Below are 22,056 nucleotides of genomic sequence, written 5' to 3'. Positions count from 1 at the left end.
TGGAAAATATATATATATATATATATATATATATATATATATATATATATATATATATATATATAGTAAACGAAGCTTTAACTATTCAACACCAACATGAAATCAGTCCTGTAAGGTTTGAAAAGATGAAGATGGAAAATAAAAGAAGTAATAAGTAGAGGACACAGGCTTTCATAAATATGAGTAGATGTCTCATAACATAAAATGACCAGAAGTCATACCGAATTCGGTGGAGAAGATCTGAACAGTCTCAAGCTTTGAAAGTGGAAATTAATAGGCTATACGTTAAAGGAGACCGGAAGGAGTTGATGAAAAGCCTGTGATGGATTGCAATCCGCAAGGGACAAGAAGTAGGGGAACGTACAGAGAGAAGTTGAGACGAAGGAGGGAGGAGATACGTGAACAATGAAAGAGCTGTAGAAGAGTGAAACTCCTGGTCAGAGACAGAATGGGATCGAAGACTTTCACTGCTGCCCTATGTCCCACCAAGGAATAACAGGAAATAAATGAAGTTATTGATTGATTAAGTTGAATACATTGTAAATGAAGAGTGGCGAGATATTAAATAATGCTGAATTCAGCAGAAGAATTAGGGAATATAGTAATAATAGCCGAAGAGGAATGAAGAAATAAAAAAAATTATATATATATATATATATATATATATATATATATATATATAGGGTGTTTCCGAGGTGGTGTTACAGACTTCCAAGGATAATGGCGGAGGGCACATGTATCAATTTGAGATAAGGAACCATGGTCCGGAAATGACTGAGTCTAAAGTTATAAGGAAAAATAGTTGTGTGGAAATGGAATTGTAATTTGGCACCACGTGCCCTCCTTCCCTTAACTTTTGGAACAGTCGTGGAAAAATGGTATGGGCCGGATGTCTCCTACGTGGGTACTTGCCCGATACAATCTGTGTACAATCTCGTGTACTCCTCCATTTCACTAGGACTGATCGACTGTACAAGTTGCAGTGTCCAGTCGATCAGTCCTAGTGAAATGGAGGAGTACACGAGAGCGGAATAAGCAGACCTGATTTTCGAATACGGATGAGCCAATGGGAACAGTAGACAAGCTCACAGATTGTATCGGGGCAAGTACCCACGTAGTAGATATCCGGCCCATACTATTTTTCAACTACTGTTTCAAAAGTTAAAGGAAGGAGGGCACGTGGTGCCAAATTACAATTCCATATCCACACAACTATTTTTGCTTATAACTTTCGACTCTTTCATTTCCGGACCATGGTTCCTTATCTCAAATTGATACATGTGCCCTTCGTCATCATCCCTGAAAATTTGTAACACCATCTAGGAAACATCCTGTATAATAAACTAAGAAACATTTCTTTTGAAAAATAAATTGTTGAGCAGTTACAGAATGTTTTCATTGAAGTATACAGTAGTAGAAAAGATTACAAAATGAATAAGGTAGTCAATAAATATCAAAGTATTTACTTTAAATTGTGTCATTAAGTGCTCAAAGTAGCCTCTAAGCACTTGGTGATTCTTGTGGAAAGGTTTACTCTAACTTTAAACAACATACAGGGACTAATAGAGCTACAATCTTCACTTACTCGATGTTTCATATCCTCTTTGTTGTAGGTAGTGTAAACATGACTGTTTGCTTTATGTATCCCCTAAAATAGTCCAGAAGAACGAAAGTGGCCATGCAACAGGTCCAGCATGTCCAATACACCTGTCATTAAAATTTCATTTCTCATTTAATAGTTACTCCTGAATTCACCTAGCACTAACATCATATTTACTTCCACATCATAAAATGCCATATTTCTGAATATAGAACAGCCACACTAAACAATCAACATGGCCAGCCACATATTTTGAGAGTTGAGGCGACTTTGAAATCATAATACTGAAATACATGGAAATTTTTTAGAAAATATTTACTATGTGTTTAGATGTTATTTAAGGTTATTTTGAGCAATTAATAAAATTATGTAAAGTTATAGCATGGTTTATTATTATTTATCTGTATCGGATATGTCTCGTTTCAAACATCCTATACCAATTAAGAATTTTAGTATAGAAAAAATGTTTTGTACAAGCAAAGTTGCTTAATTTTTTTGGGACAATCAAAATATCTAAAAGTTATATCATCGTTCCATTTAAAATTCTGAAGTTACTCCTCTGGAGCACCATTTTGGTGCATGCTGAAATGTTGCCCATGAAACTATCGAGAAGGTCTCCTCCTCCGAAAACTGTAGGAAAAGTCAGCATTTAGTTATATTGGTCCATTTGAGAGATATTAGCTTGTAACACTTTATGTTGACCACACTGTATATGAAATACCGAAATACAAACTCACTTGAAGATAAAATTGAGTATAAACATAAAATGTTATTATAGAAGAAAAATTAGTTCATTAAATCGTACAAGTTCGTATAAGAAATATTGAACATGATTGCCATGAATCTCACGATGGAACGTATAAAATTAATGTTAAAATATTTAAGTTCTACTCAAAGTTATGCACAAAAAATAATTTATATAACGGAGAATCAATGGATCAGACATTACGAAGATTTGTGGAAAGACAACTATACAATAAAAATTAACCCTACATTAAATGGAGTAGTAGATTTGTGCCCAATTAAAGGAGAATGATTTGAAAATGTGTACAAAATATCCACATTAACATTGCATTCTTAAAAAAAATATGCACCAGATTAAATAAAAAGCAGGCTTTTACGTGTAATAAAATATATTTGTTGGAGAAATCGTTGTATGCCCATACTTCTTCTTCTTCTTCTTCTTCTTCTTCTTCTTCTTCTTGTCGATATTAGTGATTTAGGCATATTATGACCTGTTCCCATGAAATTATAGATGATCCTGTAGGATCGAACGTTGTCTAGACGTTTGTCTTCTTGACCACGATATATGTAACTAAAAGCAATTTTGGTTAATCTGGTGTCCGCTATTCTTGGGGGATGCTGCAGCCAATTTTATATTTTCTGATTTCTTCAATTACATTTTGTACATGCATATTTCCTATCTCTCTCTCTCTCTCTGCCCCATATTTTAAAAGTGAAATGGCATTTTAATAATAAGCGGTATTGTCTTGCTGAATACAGCATGTGCAATGTATGTTAAGATGATCATTCGACATTAAATATAATTAATGTGATTTACGTATTATCGGAAGAACATTGTGGATACCGGAATTGGCAATGATGCTCATATTGCGTATTTACTACAGAACAACTAATACAAAAGAGGCCAGAATATGTCTACTCACATGTATATTATCCTTTGGCAATGAGAAAGCCTTTGATAGTTTGTCATGGGTAAGACTATAGGAAATCACGTATAAAAAGTTTTCTGTGCCTAATAATAAAAACTGTAGAAAATGCATATTTCGGCAGAAACACAATTATATTGTCATTTTATTATATGCTACAGTATATGTTTCTTTAAGCCTCATTGCATTTACTCTATATTTATTGTATCAAGGTACTCTTTGTCAATGGCAACCTGTAGTGGTTACAGGAAAAAATAAATAAATATTATTGGCATGTCGTTAGGGGATGACAAAAGAGCGTAATAAATATTTCAAAATTAAATATAATATTTTAAATATAGCACTCTTTTATTTGCGGAAGGCTAAGCAATATTTAGAACATAATGTACAACTAACCTCCCATAACCTGAATGACGAAATAATAGTAACATGAATTATAGCCTAATGCGAAAATTTCAGGAATGAGAATTAAAGTAGTGGCATTCGAGGGGAAACCCATAAGATATGTAAAATGATTATTACTAATCGAATAATAGAGCAGGTGAATAGCTTCGTTAAATAACCGACTGAAAATATCTATAACTCCATTACCATATGTGAAAAAACCTTAAAGCCTCAATACGTGAAGTTGAATAAGAAGTGAAGTAGATATAAGCCATTTGGGAATAATAAAATCAACGTGTCCCAAAATGGTTATGGTTTGTTAAAATTAATGTATTAACGTTGATATCATTATGGAAACTTCATCTATGATGTGAAATGAGAATTGTTTCCTTTATGATGAAAATCAGAGTGAGCAGCCCCACATGTTATCTCGGCATGGATGAGTGTTTCTGCGCAGTTGAACAGACTCCATTCTCTAGCGGAGGTTTAATTTCCCCTCAGAACTTTGTTTCGAGCTCACTTTGTGATACCGTATACAACACAATGAAATGAAGCTTACGTTTCGCCCTTTTCTATAATAATTTCTGATCCTTTAAATAATACAGACTGCATTTGAAACTCCGTCCAAAAAATTCAGTTACAATGTTATTTCCTTGTTATTGATCTTTTCTGTAAGAGCAGAAACAATAGGCCATGTGCATGTATTGTACGAGACAATGATAAAGGTACTTCTTTAATTGACGTTCTTTCCAAACGCAGACACTACCTAGAGATGATAATTTTGTATAGATTTCTCACGGAAAAACACCTTGTTAAGGAAAGTATAGTAAGTTTGTCTCTCTATCCCTTGTTTTAAAGTAAGGTAAGTGATTATAAACGAGTTACAGATTTCTAAACTTACAACAAACTGAGAAAAATTTAATATGTTTTGAACTCGAGACCACTGCCTCACTAACCTTACGCTTACGCAATCCGGTACTGTGACTTTGGCCTGATTAACATGGAGATCTCTAAAATTGACGCCATATTTGTGATCACACGGAGACACTAATCTTGAAACCATGTTCCACACGTAAAAAAAAAAAAGCGCGCTGAATGTTGTATGCTTGGAGGTATACTGTTTTAAGATTTTTTTACCTTTTTCTCGAACCACTTCTACATTAATGTTTTGGACACTTTGTTCCGTAAGTTTCGTAAAACGTTTCTGAAATAATTCCCTCTTGTTTAATTTAAATTTTTATTATTATTGAAGTATTTCTTGTGCCATATATTCCACAGACGTTCGTACATCTCATGCACTTATAAAAATATTTCAAAAGGTTTATATAACTTATTTATTTTTATTAATGTTCAATAGAGTCTATATATTTATTTTTATTTATTTATTATGATTTATGGGAAAAGTACACGTAGACAGGCCAGATATCCATCAAAGCACCTTCTTCACATAAATATACATGAACAATTTAACTTATAATTATTGATAAAGATTCACATGAGCTGCAGTTATAAAATAGGTTTGTGCAACTCATTAGCAATAGAAATAAAATAAGTAAAATATAAAAGAAATGTAGCTTATTATGATTCAGTAGTGACAAAAAATCAGAAATTTAAGAAATCAATATAAATTGTAGAGCCAAAACAAGGGAAAAGTTTCAATATTTTTCTCGATCTAGAGATATTAAATACCAAATTTCTTATATGTGTTATATATATGGAGGTATATAAAATGGAATTACGTAGTTCGAGTATTTAAACGGAATAAGTATTATTTTTGTCCATAATTTTCCGAGAAATGTCGTCGGGTATGTCATTCTTCCGTTATTGAGCGTATGGAAACCAAAAATTCATGTCAATAATGTAGTTAGGAACTGAAATGGACAAAGAATTTTAAATATCTTATAATATAGAAACCTAAGGAATTTATTCTGTAATAACTCGATAGAATGAACGTTGTTTTTGCATCGAGGATTTCAAATTATTATAGCATATTCTAACTTGCTTCTAACTAGGTGTAATCTAACCTAAAAACAGGTGATTGCTTGAATATTTCGAATTACAAATCCCAGTGATTTGTAAGGAGAATTAGTACTTGTTAAAATGTGGGGTCTGAAAGTTAAATTAATCTCAAATTTGATTACCTAAATGAATTAGTTATTAATTTAGACAAACCATACACACACTTTCCACAATATCTGCTTGCAAGTTGCTACAAGTTAGCACTCACACGCGGAAAGTGGTAGAGTCAATGTGATGACGTGACGGGAAAGTAGACACAAAAGTAGACGGTCGACAGCTCAAATTATGCTTGACCGCATAGTCACAACTCGACTGTCTCGACTATGTCAGAGGATTAAGTTGAAGAAAAGTCGATTTGCTTGAAGCACTTGACTTCTGTAAGCTATTTCCGTGTGAATTGGCCTTTTCTGACCGAACCGTGAAAGATGCAAGTACGTTGATTGAAATGTGGCAGAAAACTTTTGCTAATAGTAGCTCGCAATTGAGTATTGTACAACTTGGGTTTGCTATAGACCTATTTATGTTTGATTTATTTAGTCATACTAAACTGTACAATCACAGGCTATAGACGAGTATTATCTCTTTGTATTTTATGTGATCTACTTATTTTGGTGTGTTGATTCTTAAGAAAATATTTTGAGCACTGATTGCCTGTTAAGTTATTTAAATTAATAAATAACGGCTTCACTGTGTTAACATTTTAATTTATGAATCCTAGGATTCAGAATCAGCAGATGATGAAAAAAAAAACATCGAAACTAGTCAATCAGGTACAATACAATAACATCATTCATTAAAATGTTAACACAGTGAAGTTATTAATTTAAATAACTTAACAGTTATTCGGTGATATAGAGCATCACCTATTATAGAACAATTAATTTATTTTCTTGATCATGGTTTAATAATTATTATTATAATTTTAATAGTTGTATCATATATAATAATTGCAATAGTTTTCAATAAATATATTAATCGATTTTTATTGGAAGGTCAAATAATTGAATTAGCATGAACAATTGCTCCAGCAGTGTTAAAAATGTGTATAAAAGAATGAAGATATTTTGAGGTTAGTTATTGGCAATAGAAGTATTTGCCATTTAGTAAAGGTAACGTTTATGAATTTATTAAAATAAAAAATTCATGTCAAAATAATTTCCAGAATACAACCAATGATACTACTTCTGATTGAGGTTGTGGCTGATATGTACATCAGGCAGTATATGTGTCAGAGGAATAACAATTGTCTGTATACATTTGAAGTCTGATTAGTAAAATATGTACTGTAACTAGTCGGTGATGTATGCAATGGAGGAGGAAAGGAACTGGCCACACTACCACATTATCTCCTGGCCTGATTTCCTCATAAGTGGTGCCTTGTTGGTATCACTTGTGAGGTTCAGACCTATCCTCGGACAGCCAACTGAACTACAACCCAGGATACCTTCTTTGGAGTTATGAAATACTGTATGTCAGGATATCTTCTTTTAGTTATGAAATACTGTATATTACTTTCATCAAGACCCGTGCATTGGAATTTAGAGAAAATTATGATAATATAAAAGCTGTATGTATAATATTACTCAATAAATCTATCTATCTATCTATCTATCTATCTATCTATCTATCTATCTATCTATCTATCTATCTATCTATCTATCTATCTATCTATCTATCTATCTATCTATCTATCTATCTATCTATCTATCCATCTATCCATCTATCCATCTATCCATCTATCCATCCATCCATCCATCCATCCATCCATCCATCCATCCATCTATCTATCTATCTATCTATCTATCTATCTATCTATCTATCTATCTATCTATCTATCTATCTATCTATCTATCTATCTATCTATCTATCTATCTATCTATCTATCTATCCATCTATCCATCCATCCATCCATCCATCCATCCATCCATCTATCTATCTATCTATCTATCTATCTATCTATCTATCTATCTATCTATCTATCTATCTATCTATCTATCTATCTATCTATCTATCTATCTATCCTGTCTGTCTGTCTGTCTGTCTGTTGAACTTCTTTCAATTACAAGTACTTGTACAGTTAATAGTAAAGAAGGAAGGGTAGGAAGACAGCATGAAAAATTCGGAAATTGCATGTTGTAAGGTACTGTACACTATCAGAAACAACAACTAAGATGCTGTTTGTTCCGCAGGGAGATTCCATCCAGCCGCTCTGTGCTACTGAAGATCAACACTAACGCGTGTCAAGGGACGGAGACGCAGGTCAGCTACCTGGAGCACGTGCAGGCTGTCATCACACTGAACGCTTCGCGACGAGGGGACGTCGAGCTGTTCCTCACTTCCCCAATGGGAACGAGGTGGGTGCGAAGCTGAGGACGCCCCAAGAGCTAATGCCGATAGTGGGGATGAGATTTCTATGAAATACAAGTCTACATGTAGGGTAGTCGAAAACCTCGGCCGTCATTAACATTCAGTCTACTGCCGTATGTGTTTTTACGTATGTGTATGTATACGTTTATGTGCAATAGATTAATTTATTTCTGAAATATGTAATATTCTGCAAATAAGTTGCACACAAAATTTTAGTAACTTCTGTATGAAATTAATTTACGTATATCTGATATCAAAATTAGTTTTCAATATTTCTGTCGTCGATTTTCAAAAGGAGACACGTCCAAAATAACAAGTTTTGGAAAATCATAACAGACTTAAAAAATTAAAATGTTCATGAATCCTGAATATATGTATTCAAAGTAATATAATTAGAAAACAATATATGAACATTATAATTTGTTAACTTAGTTATAGTTTTTGCGATTTTCGAACACTTTGTGATTTTGTATATATCCCCTTTTGCAAATCGACTACAGATTTCTCATACATAATTTTATGCGTAGTCAGAATTGTAAAGAAACGAATGGAACTAAATACACTCTAAGCTTCTAATATGAACCAGATAACAAGCGAACATACCTGCTTAAGGGTACACTGATGTGAAATTTGAAATTTCTAAACTATTCTATGTAGATCTCTGACATTTTGTACAGTTGTCGTACTGTATACAAATAGTCTGTGTACAAAGTTTCAGCTCATTTGATGCAGAAATATATGAATTATTAATAATTTTGTAATTTTAAATTGTGTAAATTTAGCTTTTAAAAAATTGCTACTCCTCCCACAAATTCAAATATGTTGGCCTGAAATTTTGTCTACATACTTGTCAGACCCTCGGAAATAAAACTTACTATACAATTTTTCCTTTTATTCTACTAAAAATAAAAAAATAAAATATTTTATGCACTAAAGTGTAAAAACGGAAAAAAAATCAACTCGAATATAAAGAAAAATTAATATTAAATAAAATATGAATGTTGGGTATAATCCTGATAATAAGTTTTGTTAAGAACACATTCAGAAACCGCTACAAAAAATCATGCATGTAGTACAAAATTTGTAGGAAGAGTAGCATCTTTAGCAATGCAAAATGTACAAAAACTGAAAGTGGAGAAAATTGACTTCAAAGTTTGGGATGATAATAATAAATAAGAACTCAATCTTTTTTATTTTCTAGGCATTTTGAGATATATAGGCCTTGCTTATTATACGCAGAACTTACTCTTATATACACTACCATGCAGTGCACACCTAACTGCACTAGTAAATAAAGATGACTGAAAAAAAAAACATGTAAACTTATGAAAACAAATCACTATAGACTGTAGACATTATTATAAGACTAACAATAAAACTGTTAGAATTGCAAATATTTTTTGTATAACAAAACAAAAACCAAGCATGGAAAACACGTTGTTATGACTAGTAGCAACAAATGGAATTTTGCTTTAGACAAGAGTTGTGGTCTCCTTGGTAACTGAATATTTTTCAAAGGAAAGCAACCTTTGAAGTGATATCTGTTGGATCCTATGAAGAAATATTTCGAGAAGTCGAGAAGCTACACTGTCTGAATTAGAAATCTAATGTACACAAATGTTTGTGGAAATTGCAACACCAAGAAAGATACATGTGACTGAAATGAAATTGATACCTCAGATTAGGTACATAACAATATACAAATGATTAGAATTACAGAATTGTACCTGATCTGTGACCGTGAGATTTCAGTATGGTGTGAAGCTTCCATGCGCTGCAATCAGAGCTTCTAAGCGTCGTGGCATGGAATCAAACAGAGACTGGATATGTTCCTGGGGAATCTCCCTTCACGCAGTTTGTATGCGAATCCACAGAGCGTCAAGGGTCGGTGCTGGAGGACCATGACGAACAAATTGCCAACCAACTATTTCCCAGACATGTTCAATGAGCGACATGTCTGGCGAACGTGCAGGCCAGGGAAGAGGATACCCGTCGTTCTTCAAAGGAGGCTTGCACAATCCTCGCCACATGTTGTTGGTCATTGTCCTGCTGAAATATGGCATGTGGAGTTGCCTGAAGGATGGGCAGTACTTCGGGCTCTAAAACCTCCCTAATGTAGCGATTGCTGTTCAGATTGCCCTGAATACGTAGAAGGCGAGATCGCACATTGTATCCAATGGCGCCCCAAACTATCACACTAGCGTTTCTCCGCTATGCTGCTCAACAATGCAGGCTCTCAGATTGTGTTCACCACGGTAGGGTCTAACATGTATTCAACCATCATTGTAGGACAAGTAGGACTAGCATGACTCGTCCGAAAACACTACATTTTGCTACTCAGCACGCCAGTCACGGTGTTCACGTGCCCATTATAGTCTGAGGCGTTGGTGGTTTCTGGACAATGGAAGCCGACGCAACGGCATGCGAGCCACTAATCCAGCCCTCAAAAGACGGCGACGAACGACGGCAGATAGATCAACACACGATGCAGTACTCCAACGTCGATTCAACATTGTGGATGAAGCTGTACGGTCCGTCACGGCCAAGAGGATAAGATGGCGGTCACCTCGTGCTGTGGTCACATTACGTTATCCAGTACCCGCTCGTCTCTGTGTACGACCCTCTTCTATCCACTGGTTCCACACATGCATCACTGTCATAGCAGCATGCCCTGTACGAGCCGAAATATCACGGTATGACAAACCTGCTTACCGGAGAACAATCATTCCCCCCGAATTCATTCACGTGCTGATATTGCGGCCTTCCTCGTCGACGAGGCATACCTACACTAGATTCATGTTTCCACCTCCTTTGGAAGTCATAACATTGACCTTGCTGGTGAAACATTAGACGTCACTGTTTGGCCTACATGTACGCCATTTCTATGGAAATGTAATCAATTATTGATGGTACACTGTTCTACACATCTCCCGAGATTGGAGTCGTTCGGGCCATTCTTTCTGGGTGTTGTCTTTTCACAAACAGTAGTGTAATAAATAATATATTAAATACAGCGTAATTTCCACAATAGTCGCAGAATTCAGAGTTGAGAGCGTGGACGGGGAATTTACATTACCAGTCAGAGCGCGCAACCTTTTCGAAATGTGGCCCTAACAGGTGATAGACCGATCGTATGGCCATGAAAATTGGCAAAGGACAACTCTACACCATGAACAATTTTTTAAAGATAAAAACAAAAAATCAATATTTTTGACCAAAAATGACAAAATTTCACATCAGTGTATCCTTGAGTAATTGTAAACTTCAACGTTTACACTGTAGGCCTACTTAGTTTTTTATTTTGCAACATCCTCTGTAACATTTTTTCACGGCAGAAAAAAAAAGTTATTATATAGATCATTTCTGATCTGTCGGATGATTTTATTTGTTAAAGGTTGTCTCTTCAAGATAGAAAAAGATATAGTACATTGTTTTGTTCCTTAGTGTATCATTGAACAATTTGCTTATTTAATTCACGACAATACTTGTATAAGAATACCGGCGATGAATTGTGCTATATTTGTGAAATCTGTTTAGACATATTAGGGTTAAATTCTCTTCTGTATGAAATTCTAGCCCATCTAGAATTATCATTGACAAAAAATATAAATGCTTGTAATCACATCTTTGAGGTCTTGTATAATGATCTTTCTGCCATATGTTACATAGGGTAATTTCTCCTTTATGAATTCTTCGCACTATTCAGGCTAATTTCTGAGGACACTCGCAGAAAAACCCACTTTCTCAAATTACTCTTCATTTCTTCAATTGTCATGCACTGATTTAAGACATGTATGGAGATGGTGGATGAACATTTCTAACATCTTCTCAGGTCATTTTCTTTCCAAGGGAAATGTATTTATAAAAGGATGGCTGATGATTTATATAAAACTCGCAATTTTTCGAAGGTTGGCTCTACTTCTGTCTTCATTTGAAACAAAACTGAGATGGGCATGGCATTCATTTTGGTTGTTACAAATATTTATGTATGAATGAATAACAGGTATCTGTAATGACAGACCCAGTCACATGGATTTTATCATTTCTGAAGATCTTAACTAGGAGAATATCCTTCATCTGAACAAATAAATAGGCGTTGTGCGTTTTTAGATAGTTCATTGACAATTGTAAAATTCTAAATTACGTCACCAATAACTTACCACACAGCACATTGTTCTTCATCTGTAGATAAGCCTGACCTGATTGATATTTTCTCCAGAGTGTTTGCTATGAAATTCACGGAAAGGGAGACTTCTTCATTTTCGCGGTGTCAAATACTGTAGGGGAGAGTCGGGTAGTATCGGACAGTGCGTTTCTTTCATCTACCACCATATGGTAGTACCTGAATGACATGGTTACGTTTCTCTATGCGACATCACAGAAACGTAACCACGTCAATCAGGTACTATCATCGTGTGGTAGATGAGAGAAACTCACTGTCCGATATTACCCGATGTCCGATACTACCCGACTCTCCCCTATATATGGCAACGCATCATTTCACTAGGGTGTAAATATTCCAAGATACATAATATTGATTATGTTGTTATTTCAAACATACTTCGTTATTTGAATCCTTGTGCCGCTTACTCATTAAACCGCTGAATATTTACCTCAGTAACTCTGTAGTTACTTGCATTATCGTGGCACTTTCTATATTCATTTTCATCATTGTTGTGTGTGTTCAACCACGTTTTGCTGTTCCCACATTACATTTAATACCCGTTCTGTGTGAAAAATGTAATACAAAATTATATTATTTTAAGGTTACCTTCCATCCATAAATTCGACTGATGTTCTCAGAAATTCACGGTCAGTCTATATGCCATTGATTTAAGGAGAGAAAAATTATTATTGAAAATCAGGATTGAACTGTCACACAAACTGAGTTATTTTTCTTTCCTATAGGTCTATGATCCTGAGCAGGAGAGTGAATGACGATGATCATCGTGACGGGTTCACAAAATGGCCATTCATGACAACACACACGTGGGGCGAGTACCCGCAAGGAACGTGGTCACTAGAGGTTAGTAAATGTATATCACAAAATTATAATTAAGCTTCTTTGTTCAAGAGCGCTATAATTTTGACTTTTGTTGGTAATGATTATAGTTACTGTCAATAAATCCCGCATTCTAACAACCCGCAGGTAACATAGGAAAATACGTAACATAATGCAAACTATAGGAAAAGCACAACTTAGACCGATCAAAATGAAAAGGTGTTGATCAAACAGTATATGTAACAAAATTGTAACAGGTGCTCATGCCTGATAATTGTTGAAAAATATTACTGCATTTCACTAATGTGAAGATTGATATTATTTCCCTTAATGGAGAGAATAACTTTTAGTTACGTTTTCTGGAAAGGGTTGCCAACTCTGGCAAATAAAATTACCGGTTATTTTACATAAGATAAGAGTTTGATGTTATCTGACTGATGCAGTAAAAAATGAGAAACAACAATCTTGATTCAGTGTTCCAAATTCACTTTTTAAATTTGTATTTGAAGCTTGTTGCCACAGTTTTAATAACTTATTTCTCTTGTGCTAAAAAACGATCAAATTCTCCACAACTAGATTCAAAGTTTTCCCTAATACAAAATTGATATTTTTCTATTTCCATACTCATATCATTCCTCTCGTTATTTCATACGTTATTCATGGTACTGAATACACACTCTAAAAAGCATTGGTTGCAGGAATAGCAAACACGTGTTCAACTACCATTTTTATTTGTGGAGATTTCTCTGAGGTGTCCTTATTCTCAAAACAATTTTATTACAACGTTTTCCAACACTTATCAAATATTCATATTTTACAGAGGAAGAAGCCACTTTATTTAATAACCACAGTTCTTCGTAGAATGTGTTTTCATCTAGTTGAAACGTAGTATTTGTCAAAAACTTAAAATTTCTTCTACTTTTAATGTAGAACCATCAATTTTTAAGACTGAACTATAGTAGTAAAATGCAATAACAAAAATTCAATAGAATAAAAAAGTGACAAAAAACAATAATCGGGCTACGAAGAAGGAATTACAAAGATAAAATCATATAATCAAATCAAGAACAGAATATTACTTTTAATGAAAAAATTGGTAATAATAAAATAAGAAAGAAATATGAATATGAAACTATTTGCTTAATTTTGTTCTTGAATTTATAAAAATTAAAATTATAGAGGTCTGGATTTATTATCAATATGAAGTTGAATAACCTTGGGCCGTAACTCTGACTATGATCTAGTCCAGTGGTTGTGTAATATTTAAGTTCAATTAAAGAACATACAAATTTTCTTCTGGCAGAATAAACATGCAGTTCTTCATATTTTTAACGAATTTTATACTAATATTGTAATAATGTAAATAATGCACATTTATGTATTTGTTCAAATTGAAAAACGTCAATACATCACTTTCTCTGATAAACTCAATTGACTTCTTTAAGCATATTGTAAATATCTGCTTTTGCAGCAATATCAGTGGAGAAAGTGCATCTCGCTTGACATTTAGATTGTTACTTACATTTCATAAATGTTTACATATTTATATATTACATGGTATTTTAGTTATAGTTCTAACATAAATACCACCTACATTCGACGAAAAGATTGTTATAAATTACAGCTTCCCGTTTTTTACTTGTATATTTAACGACGCTGTATCGACTATGAGGTTATTTAAGGCCGATGAAATTGGTGATAGCGCGATGATATTTGCCGAAATAACACAGAGGGTTGGCCATAGATAACCTGATATTTGCCTTACGGTTGGGGAAAACCTCGGAAAAAACCCAAGCGGGAAACGAACCCGCGCCCAAGCGTAACTCCCGATTGGCAGGCAAGCGCCTTAGCCGACTGAGCTACACCAGTGTCTTAAAACTTCTCATATGATATAGCAAAATACAAGATAAGTAAAGTAAAGTAGGGTAAAAAACAAAATCACTTATGACTCGTATTACACTTAAACAATGAGCAAATGCTGGGTAACTTTCGGTGCTGGATCCCGGACTCATTTCACCGGCATTATCACCTTCATCTCATTCAGACGCTAAATAACCTAAGATGTTGATAAAGCGTCGTAAAATAACCTACTGAAATAAAATACACTGAAACATTGATATCACAAGGCCGCGAAATTGGCGGAAATCGGAAAACAGAAGCTAGGTACTTGATCACCTTCGCGTGGTGCGGCACGGTGCTCAAAACCAGGAGGTTAAGACTTAATGCTTTCCTTGTCCGTTCATGTTACCAGCAGCAACAGTTCTACAGATAACTAAAAGAAATTAAATGGTGAATAGAGAAAATAACGGCGGTAATACTGATGATAATATTGTGTTATTGTTCTTGTTGGTGGTGCTGTTCGTATCGTAGTTACAACTAACTGTACTAAGTAGTCTAACTGTGGTATTATTGTTTGTGATGATAGAACTAGTGGTGTTCTTATAGTAGTCATAACTAACAATACTAAGTAGCATAACTGTACTGTTAGTGTTTGTGATGATAGGTCCAGTTATGTTCGTATAGTAGTTATAACTAATAATACTAAGTAGCCTAGCTGTGGTGTTACTATTTATAATGAATAGACCTACTGTTTTTATATAGTAGTTATAAATAATAATACTAAGTAGCCTAACTGTGGTGTTATTGTTTGTGATGATAGCCCTAGTGGTGTTCTTGTAGTAATACTAAGTAGCATAACTGTACTGTTAGTGTTTTTATATACTAGTTATAAATAATAATAATACTAAGTAGCGTAACTGTGGTGTTAGTATTTGTGATGATAGGCCTAGTGGTGTTCCTATAATAGTTATAATAATAATACTAAGTAGCGTAACTGTGGTGTTAGTATTTGTGATGATAGGCCTAGTGGTGTTCCTATAATAGTTATAATAATAATACTAAGTAGCCTAACTGTGGTGTTATTGTTTATGATGTTAGGCCTAGTGGTGTCTGTATACTAGTTATAACTAATAACGTAGCCTAATTGTGGTGTTAATGTTTGTGATAATATGCCTAGTAGTGTATGTATAAGCTTAGTAGTTATAACTAATAATACTAAATAGCGTAACTGTGCTGTTAGTGTTTGTGATGATAGGCCTAGTGGTGTTTATATTCTCCGTTCCATTACTCTTTCATCCTAGTGGTGTTTGGCGTAGTGTTAACAATAGTGGTGATAATGTTATTTGTAGTCATGAAAATTTTAAGGAACATTTTACGAAAATTTACAGGAATTATTTTAGCTTACAGACTTTGCTAGGTTTTAAAATTTTATTTTGCTGACATCATTCACTTCTTACCTTGTTAGGTAGATGAACTAATTTGTGGGCAAATAGCCAGCAGTTATACCATACATAGTTTTTAGTATTATAGAACACACGATAACTATATATATATATATATATATATAGAAGCAATATTCGAAACGGAAAATCTCATTACCGTCGTCTTCATCATCATCATCATCATCAATTCCGTCAGTCCCTATGCAGCGTAGGGCTTTGGTGAAACTCTTCCGCCTGATATGGGTTTTTCTCTGGAAAAGGGTGATAACTTAAAAAATTAATTTACCCTGGAAATTAACTACACGAAGCAATTTTGTCAGGAAATCATGGACCACTTGCAGCACAATGTATTATCTTCTTACGTACTATGGGTAATTATAACCGACTGAGCTGTGAATGCGTAGTAAATAGTAAGTTGAAGTCCATATGTATAACGAAGCTGGGAATCACGAACCAATAACAAGTAGGTAATAAATCATTTTAAAATGATAGACATACATAAGCTCCAAGTGAAGCAAATAGTTATGTGATAAATTAGATCAGATCAATGAACTTCTCAGAAAATGGTATTGTGAATTTCAGTGCTATGGTAATGCAAATTTGGTAATGGCTCTTGTCTTGGAGTTAGAATTGACACAGACATCATAGGTTAGACGACTTAAGTTTGGTAAACTGGTGGCCTATGAGTGAGCAAGAGAACGAAGAAAGTAACATTTTCATTAGGAGAAAAATGTTTCATTTCAGAAAATGGTTGTTTATAGCAATTTTTGGCAATTTTTGGCGTCCTTTTACATGTTTTTCACGGTATTATGTTCATTTTTTTTACTTAATTCGTTTTCTTATTTATTCGCCCAACATCCAGGCTCTTTCTCTTGTCATAGAATACAGAAAATAATTTATATTCTTGGAAGAGTTTACTGATATTGAGTTTCCAGAATATTCTGTTTCTTAACTTCTTGCTAAGCAATTTTATCACATTTGTATGCATTGCTTCTTGATCCAGGTAAGCTTCAACTCCCAGGCACCACAATCTGGCTTCATCAAGGAATGGACCTTAATGTTACATGGGACCCGGGATCCACCGTACAGCGGCCTTCCGGTGTCAGATCCACATTCAAAACTTGCCATCGTCAAGAAAGCACATGAAGAACGCAACAAGTTGTAAAAAAAATATCCCCCTCACCTTTTACTGCTTATCCCTTCATTGAAAATATCCCACTCGTAACATCTATTTAACGTTTTATTATTTATTTTCCTTCTTTTTTCTTAACAGGTCTCCGTCCGAATTTTTCTTTTCTTCAACTATTTCTTTTAGTTAATTTCCCCATATTTCACATGCATATTATTTTCCTATTGATTAAATTCCCATTTTGCGGAGAACTATTGTTTGAATCTTTCAAACCACAAAGAAGGAAGAATCTCTAGACAGGACTATTAATAATAAAAAAGGTTAATGTAGGTCTAGATTTGAAAGCATTTACCATCTCCAAGTTATTAGTCTAGCACAAACGAGATGAAGCTAGTTCCTTTCTTGTGGCGTGGAAAGTATTCTATATTTTTGGCATACTCTTAATACACTGAATGTATTTGGGTAGTACTTACTAGGTGGATAATCCCCAAATTTATTCATATTATTAATTTATTTTATATGATTTCATATAATTTATTATATCTAGAACAGCATCTTATATATTTTAAAAACCTTTTCTGCTTCTCAAATATCAGATAAAAGTTGCATTGCAATCCATACAAAGAACTAGAACAGTTGCAATGTTCATTTATAACTTGGAGATGGTAGTTTTTAATTTTCAGTTAAAGAAAAGACATTATACAAGAATTATTTCACAATCATTTCAGTTTTATGCATTTTAAAAATCATTGGATTTTATTAATAAAGCTTCATTATAAAGCAAATATTTTAGATTGTGTGTTATGACAGTACACTAAAAGGATCAATACAATAATAGTATGACACTGACATTTCCCAATATAAAAACATTTTGGGTAATTTCTGTGTATCGTATTATGAAATCTACTTAGAAGAAATATACAATTTCGTGTACACATATGAGTTTCTTGACTATTAAATGCGCAACACAACAAAATATTCTCAAACCGGCCACTGCTATAAATGACAGGAACTTCGAAATGACGTGAAAGTAATATACATGTGATGATGACGACTTATTATATAGAAAGTGAACCACTGCCTTGAAGTGGTTGTACTATACTAAACTAACTTATCCACCTTGTTCATTTACGATAAATTATTAATTAATTTATGAATATTACTTAATTTTAAATGTTGCTTATGAATCGTTAAAATAAAACGAAAAAAACTGAACACGAGACCATTTTTATTATCTAATTACCGGTAAATCATTTTTTTCATTTAGGTCCTTATTATGTCACAAATATGCATACATCAGAGAAAAAAAGGTTTCCTAACAGTTTATTCCGATTTTTTTAAGTGTTTAATTACACAATGTTTATTTTAATTATGAATAGAGAACTCTGAGTTAAACTTTGTCACTGGTTCATATATAACAAGAACTGAAACAAGAGAATATTTCCTAACTCTCTGTCTGAAAAACTTGTCTATTTTGTCCAATTAACAATGTGACTATAAGGACATACGCGCACCAGTAAGTCCCTAAAAATGTGCAAATAATATTTACAGTCCAGGAAATTTTCTGTTATAGTCATACTAAAAGCATATATATTCATAAATACTGAAATATTGAAAGGTTTATGACTTATACAGTGGTGTAGAATGTTGATTTCATTGTTAAGTACGTAACTATAGATGTAAACATAATGAACAAAATTTCATAAAATATAAAAAAATATATTATAACATGAAATTAACAGATTAACATTTGTAAATAAGTACTGCCATATTTAAATTTGACATAATTATATTTATAGAAAAATTATTTGTGCAAAAGTATTGTACAGGTTGAATAACATCATTTATTACCTGACAAAGTGATATTTTTTCAGGCATAGGCTAGTTGCTAATATTCAACAGTCGTTCTTAAGTTATCCGAGTATATCTGTCTACATTTAATGGTAACTTCAATTGACTTTATTAATTTTGAATATATTTTAATTCATTAAAAATGATGTATTACGTTTATTAGTATTTTCTTCCTTTTGAGTGCACTGTCAATCAAAGAAAAATTATAAAATATGTTGTAAATTATTAAAATGAAAAATTGTGCATGACATCTACTCCATATTGATAAATTATTTGAATTTTGAAACATAAGGAGCGTGAAGTATTTATTCATTGAGATTTCAATTACCTCATAGTGGGTAAAAGATGTATTTTAAAACTTCAAATTATGCAAGAGATATATTTATTTAAGAATATATTCTTTATCGCAATAACGAGATAATTTTCTCCAGCATAATAATTATATCATTTGAAATATTTTCGTTAAACTCGTGGGCTGACTAAATAGTTTACTAATTTACACTGTATGTTGAATGGATTGGTAAAATAAGTATATCTCGATTAAGTTCCAAGTTAGAAATCGTATAGCAGGCCTTTAAAAGAAAAAAATTCTTTTTAATAGTAAAGACAGAAAGAAAGACATTAATGCAACTGTAGTAGTTCGAAACATAAATTCCCCATATTTCATCAATTTTTTTGTAAATTACGAATTCAATTTACGGATAGAATTGCATTTTTTTATTAACGGTACTCAATAAAACATAAAAGAATAACAAAATATTTCAATAAATTGACTAGTTTATGTGACATAGTATAGCGAATTACAATGAAGTTCACAGTTAAAACCCGATGTAACACACAATTATTTCATTTTGAAGTTCAGCTTTGAAAGTAATATATTACACATTGTTTAAAATTACTTAAAATTTAATATTTTAAAGAATTATATATCTTCATTATTTCTATCAAAAATTCTGTTTGCACAAATAAAAGAGTAATAAATAAGATTTCATCGGACTTTGCATTATAACGTGTAAATTGCGAAGTATTTGTATTGTTTTTCACTCTAAAACTTTCGATGCATAATACAAGTACCTATAATTGATCTATCGCAATTCATTCTTGACTTCAAAATTGATTATGAAAAAATATTATAATACTATATTTAATTGCTTAACGACAGCCAGTGACATGAACTTCATTAGTATAATAGATCTATCGCAATTCGTTCTTGACTTCAAAATTGATTATGAAAAAATATGATAATACTGTATTTAATTGCTTAACGATAGCCAGTGACATGAACTTCACGAATGTAATTCAGAACTAAAATTGTTCAATTACAGATCCATTTAACATGCAATATAGTCATAAATCAAAGTTTAATTTCATTTTTCTGCATGAATGTTGTTTTCTCAAACTTTATTTGTTAAGTATTTCATGCAAATAAAGCTATATTTTGACGAAAAGATGAGAATAGTGTATGCTTAAAGTATACAAATATGTCCTTGTAAGAAACATTACTACGTACATAGACATCATATTCAGGAACCAGCTAAAACCATAGAGACGTAAAAAATCCTTGCAAAGGTGGCAAAAATAAAACAAATATCTCAGAAGGAGTAAAACACAAAAGTTTATAATGTGATAGTTACAACTTAAAATGTAAAATAATTCTTTTTTATTGTTAATAAATTTATTGTAAGTTCTGATGTACTAATATGATTGGCTTGTGAACTGTTTCCTTGATTTCGACACAGAGAGGCTTGTTCTAACATAATTGTAGATTTATTATTTCCGAGTATGCGACACTTCAACTAAGAACCTGACATACAATGAACTTCGAAAGTAAACAAACCGAAATGTATAATGAATTGAAACAGTACAATAAATTAATGTGAAAGACATAATTATGATCATTCATTTTTCATTGAACTTATGTATTTCCAAAGCAAATGCAATATGAAAAACTGTGAGGCAAATAAAGTTGTGTAATGAATTCTTTCCAATTCTTTGATAGTTCGGTAATGGGACAGCTTGATAGAAAGTAATTAGAAAACAAGAATGAGCACTTTAGTTTGAACTTCATTACTGTATATTTTACAATTATATTTATGTTACGTTCAGAAATCACTGGAGCAGATAATTAGCGAAAATTTTTCATTCTCAGAGTGTAAAAAAATATTACAATTTTCCAAATTACTGAATTTTTTACTTATTTCTATGGAATATATTAATACACAAATCAATATTCATAAATGTATCTTTAAAAATACATTTCTCTAAAATTTCTTTATTTTTAATGCCCTCATTCTAGGTAAAATTAATAATACGAAATTATAGTAAGGTATGAAAATTAGGTAAGAAAGGAGGATAAATTAATGCTTGTTGTATGAATTGTAATATTTAATTTAGTATAAGATAGCATCTATTTGAGTAATTTTACAATGGCTGGCATGCAGGATATTTCTATTAATTAACTTCATAATTGCGTAAATAAATTATTATTTTGTTTACATTAATTTTCAAGGAAGCTATCAGTAATACATTTCAGTAATTTTTCTTTTTGTTTATTATTATTATTATTATTATTATTATTATTATTATTATTATTATTATTATTATTATTATTATTATTATTATTGTAGAGTACTATGAAAATGAAAATGTAGACTTAAACATGAACAAAGTCAGAATAATTAATTACATTAAGACAAGTGAGAACGCAATTAATTTCCATTTCACACGTTTATTTTGTGTAAAATGTTTGCCAT

General features: G+C 32.5%; 1 protein-coding gene across 1 annotated transcript in view; it reads left to right on the top strand.

The window, feature by feature from the left end:
• The window catches only part of amon (prohormone processing protease amontillado), a 637,284-nt gene extending 617,324 nt beyond the window's left edge, over positions 1 to 19,960 (top strand). Inside the window, exons 10-12 of the mRNA XM_069816284.1 lie at positions 7,863 to 8,027; positions 12,949 to 13,066; positions 17,327 to 19,960. Of these exons, the coding sequence (XP_069672385.1) occupies positions 7,863 to 8,027; positions 12,949 to 13,066; positions 17,327 to 17,488 (445 nt within the window). The 3' untranslated portion in view covers positions 17,489 to 19,960. The remainder of the gene's footprint in view (positions 1 to 7,862; positions 8,028 to 12,948; positions 13,067 to 17,326) is intronic.
• The last annotated feature ends 2,096 nt before the right edge of the window (positions 19,961 to 22,056 follow it).

Source organism: Periplaneta americana, chromosome 17, assembly GCF_040183065.1.
Source record: "Periplaneta americana isolate PAMFEO1 chromosome 17, P.americana_PAMFEO1_priV1, whole genome shotgun sequence".
NCBI classification, from domain to species: domain Eukaryota; kingdom Metazoa; phylum Arthropoda; class Insecta; order Blattodea; family Blattidae; genus Periplaneta; species Periplaneta americana.
Note: the sequence above shows the minus strand (reverse complement) of the source record. Positions and strands in the feature narration are given on the sequence as shown.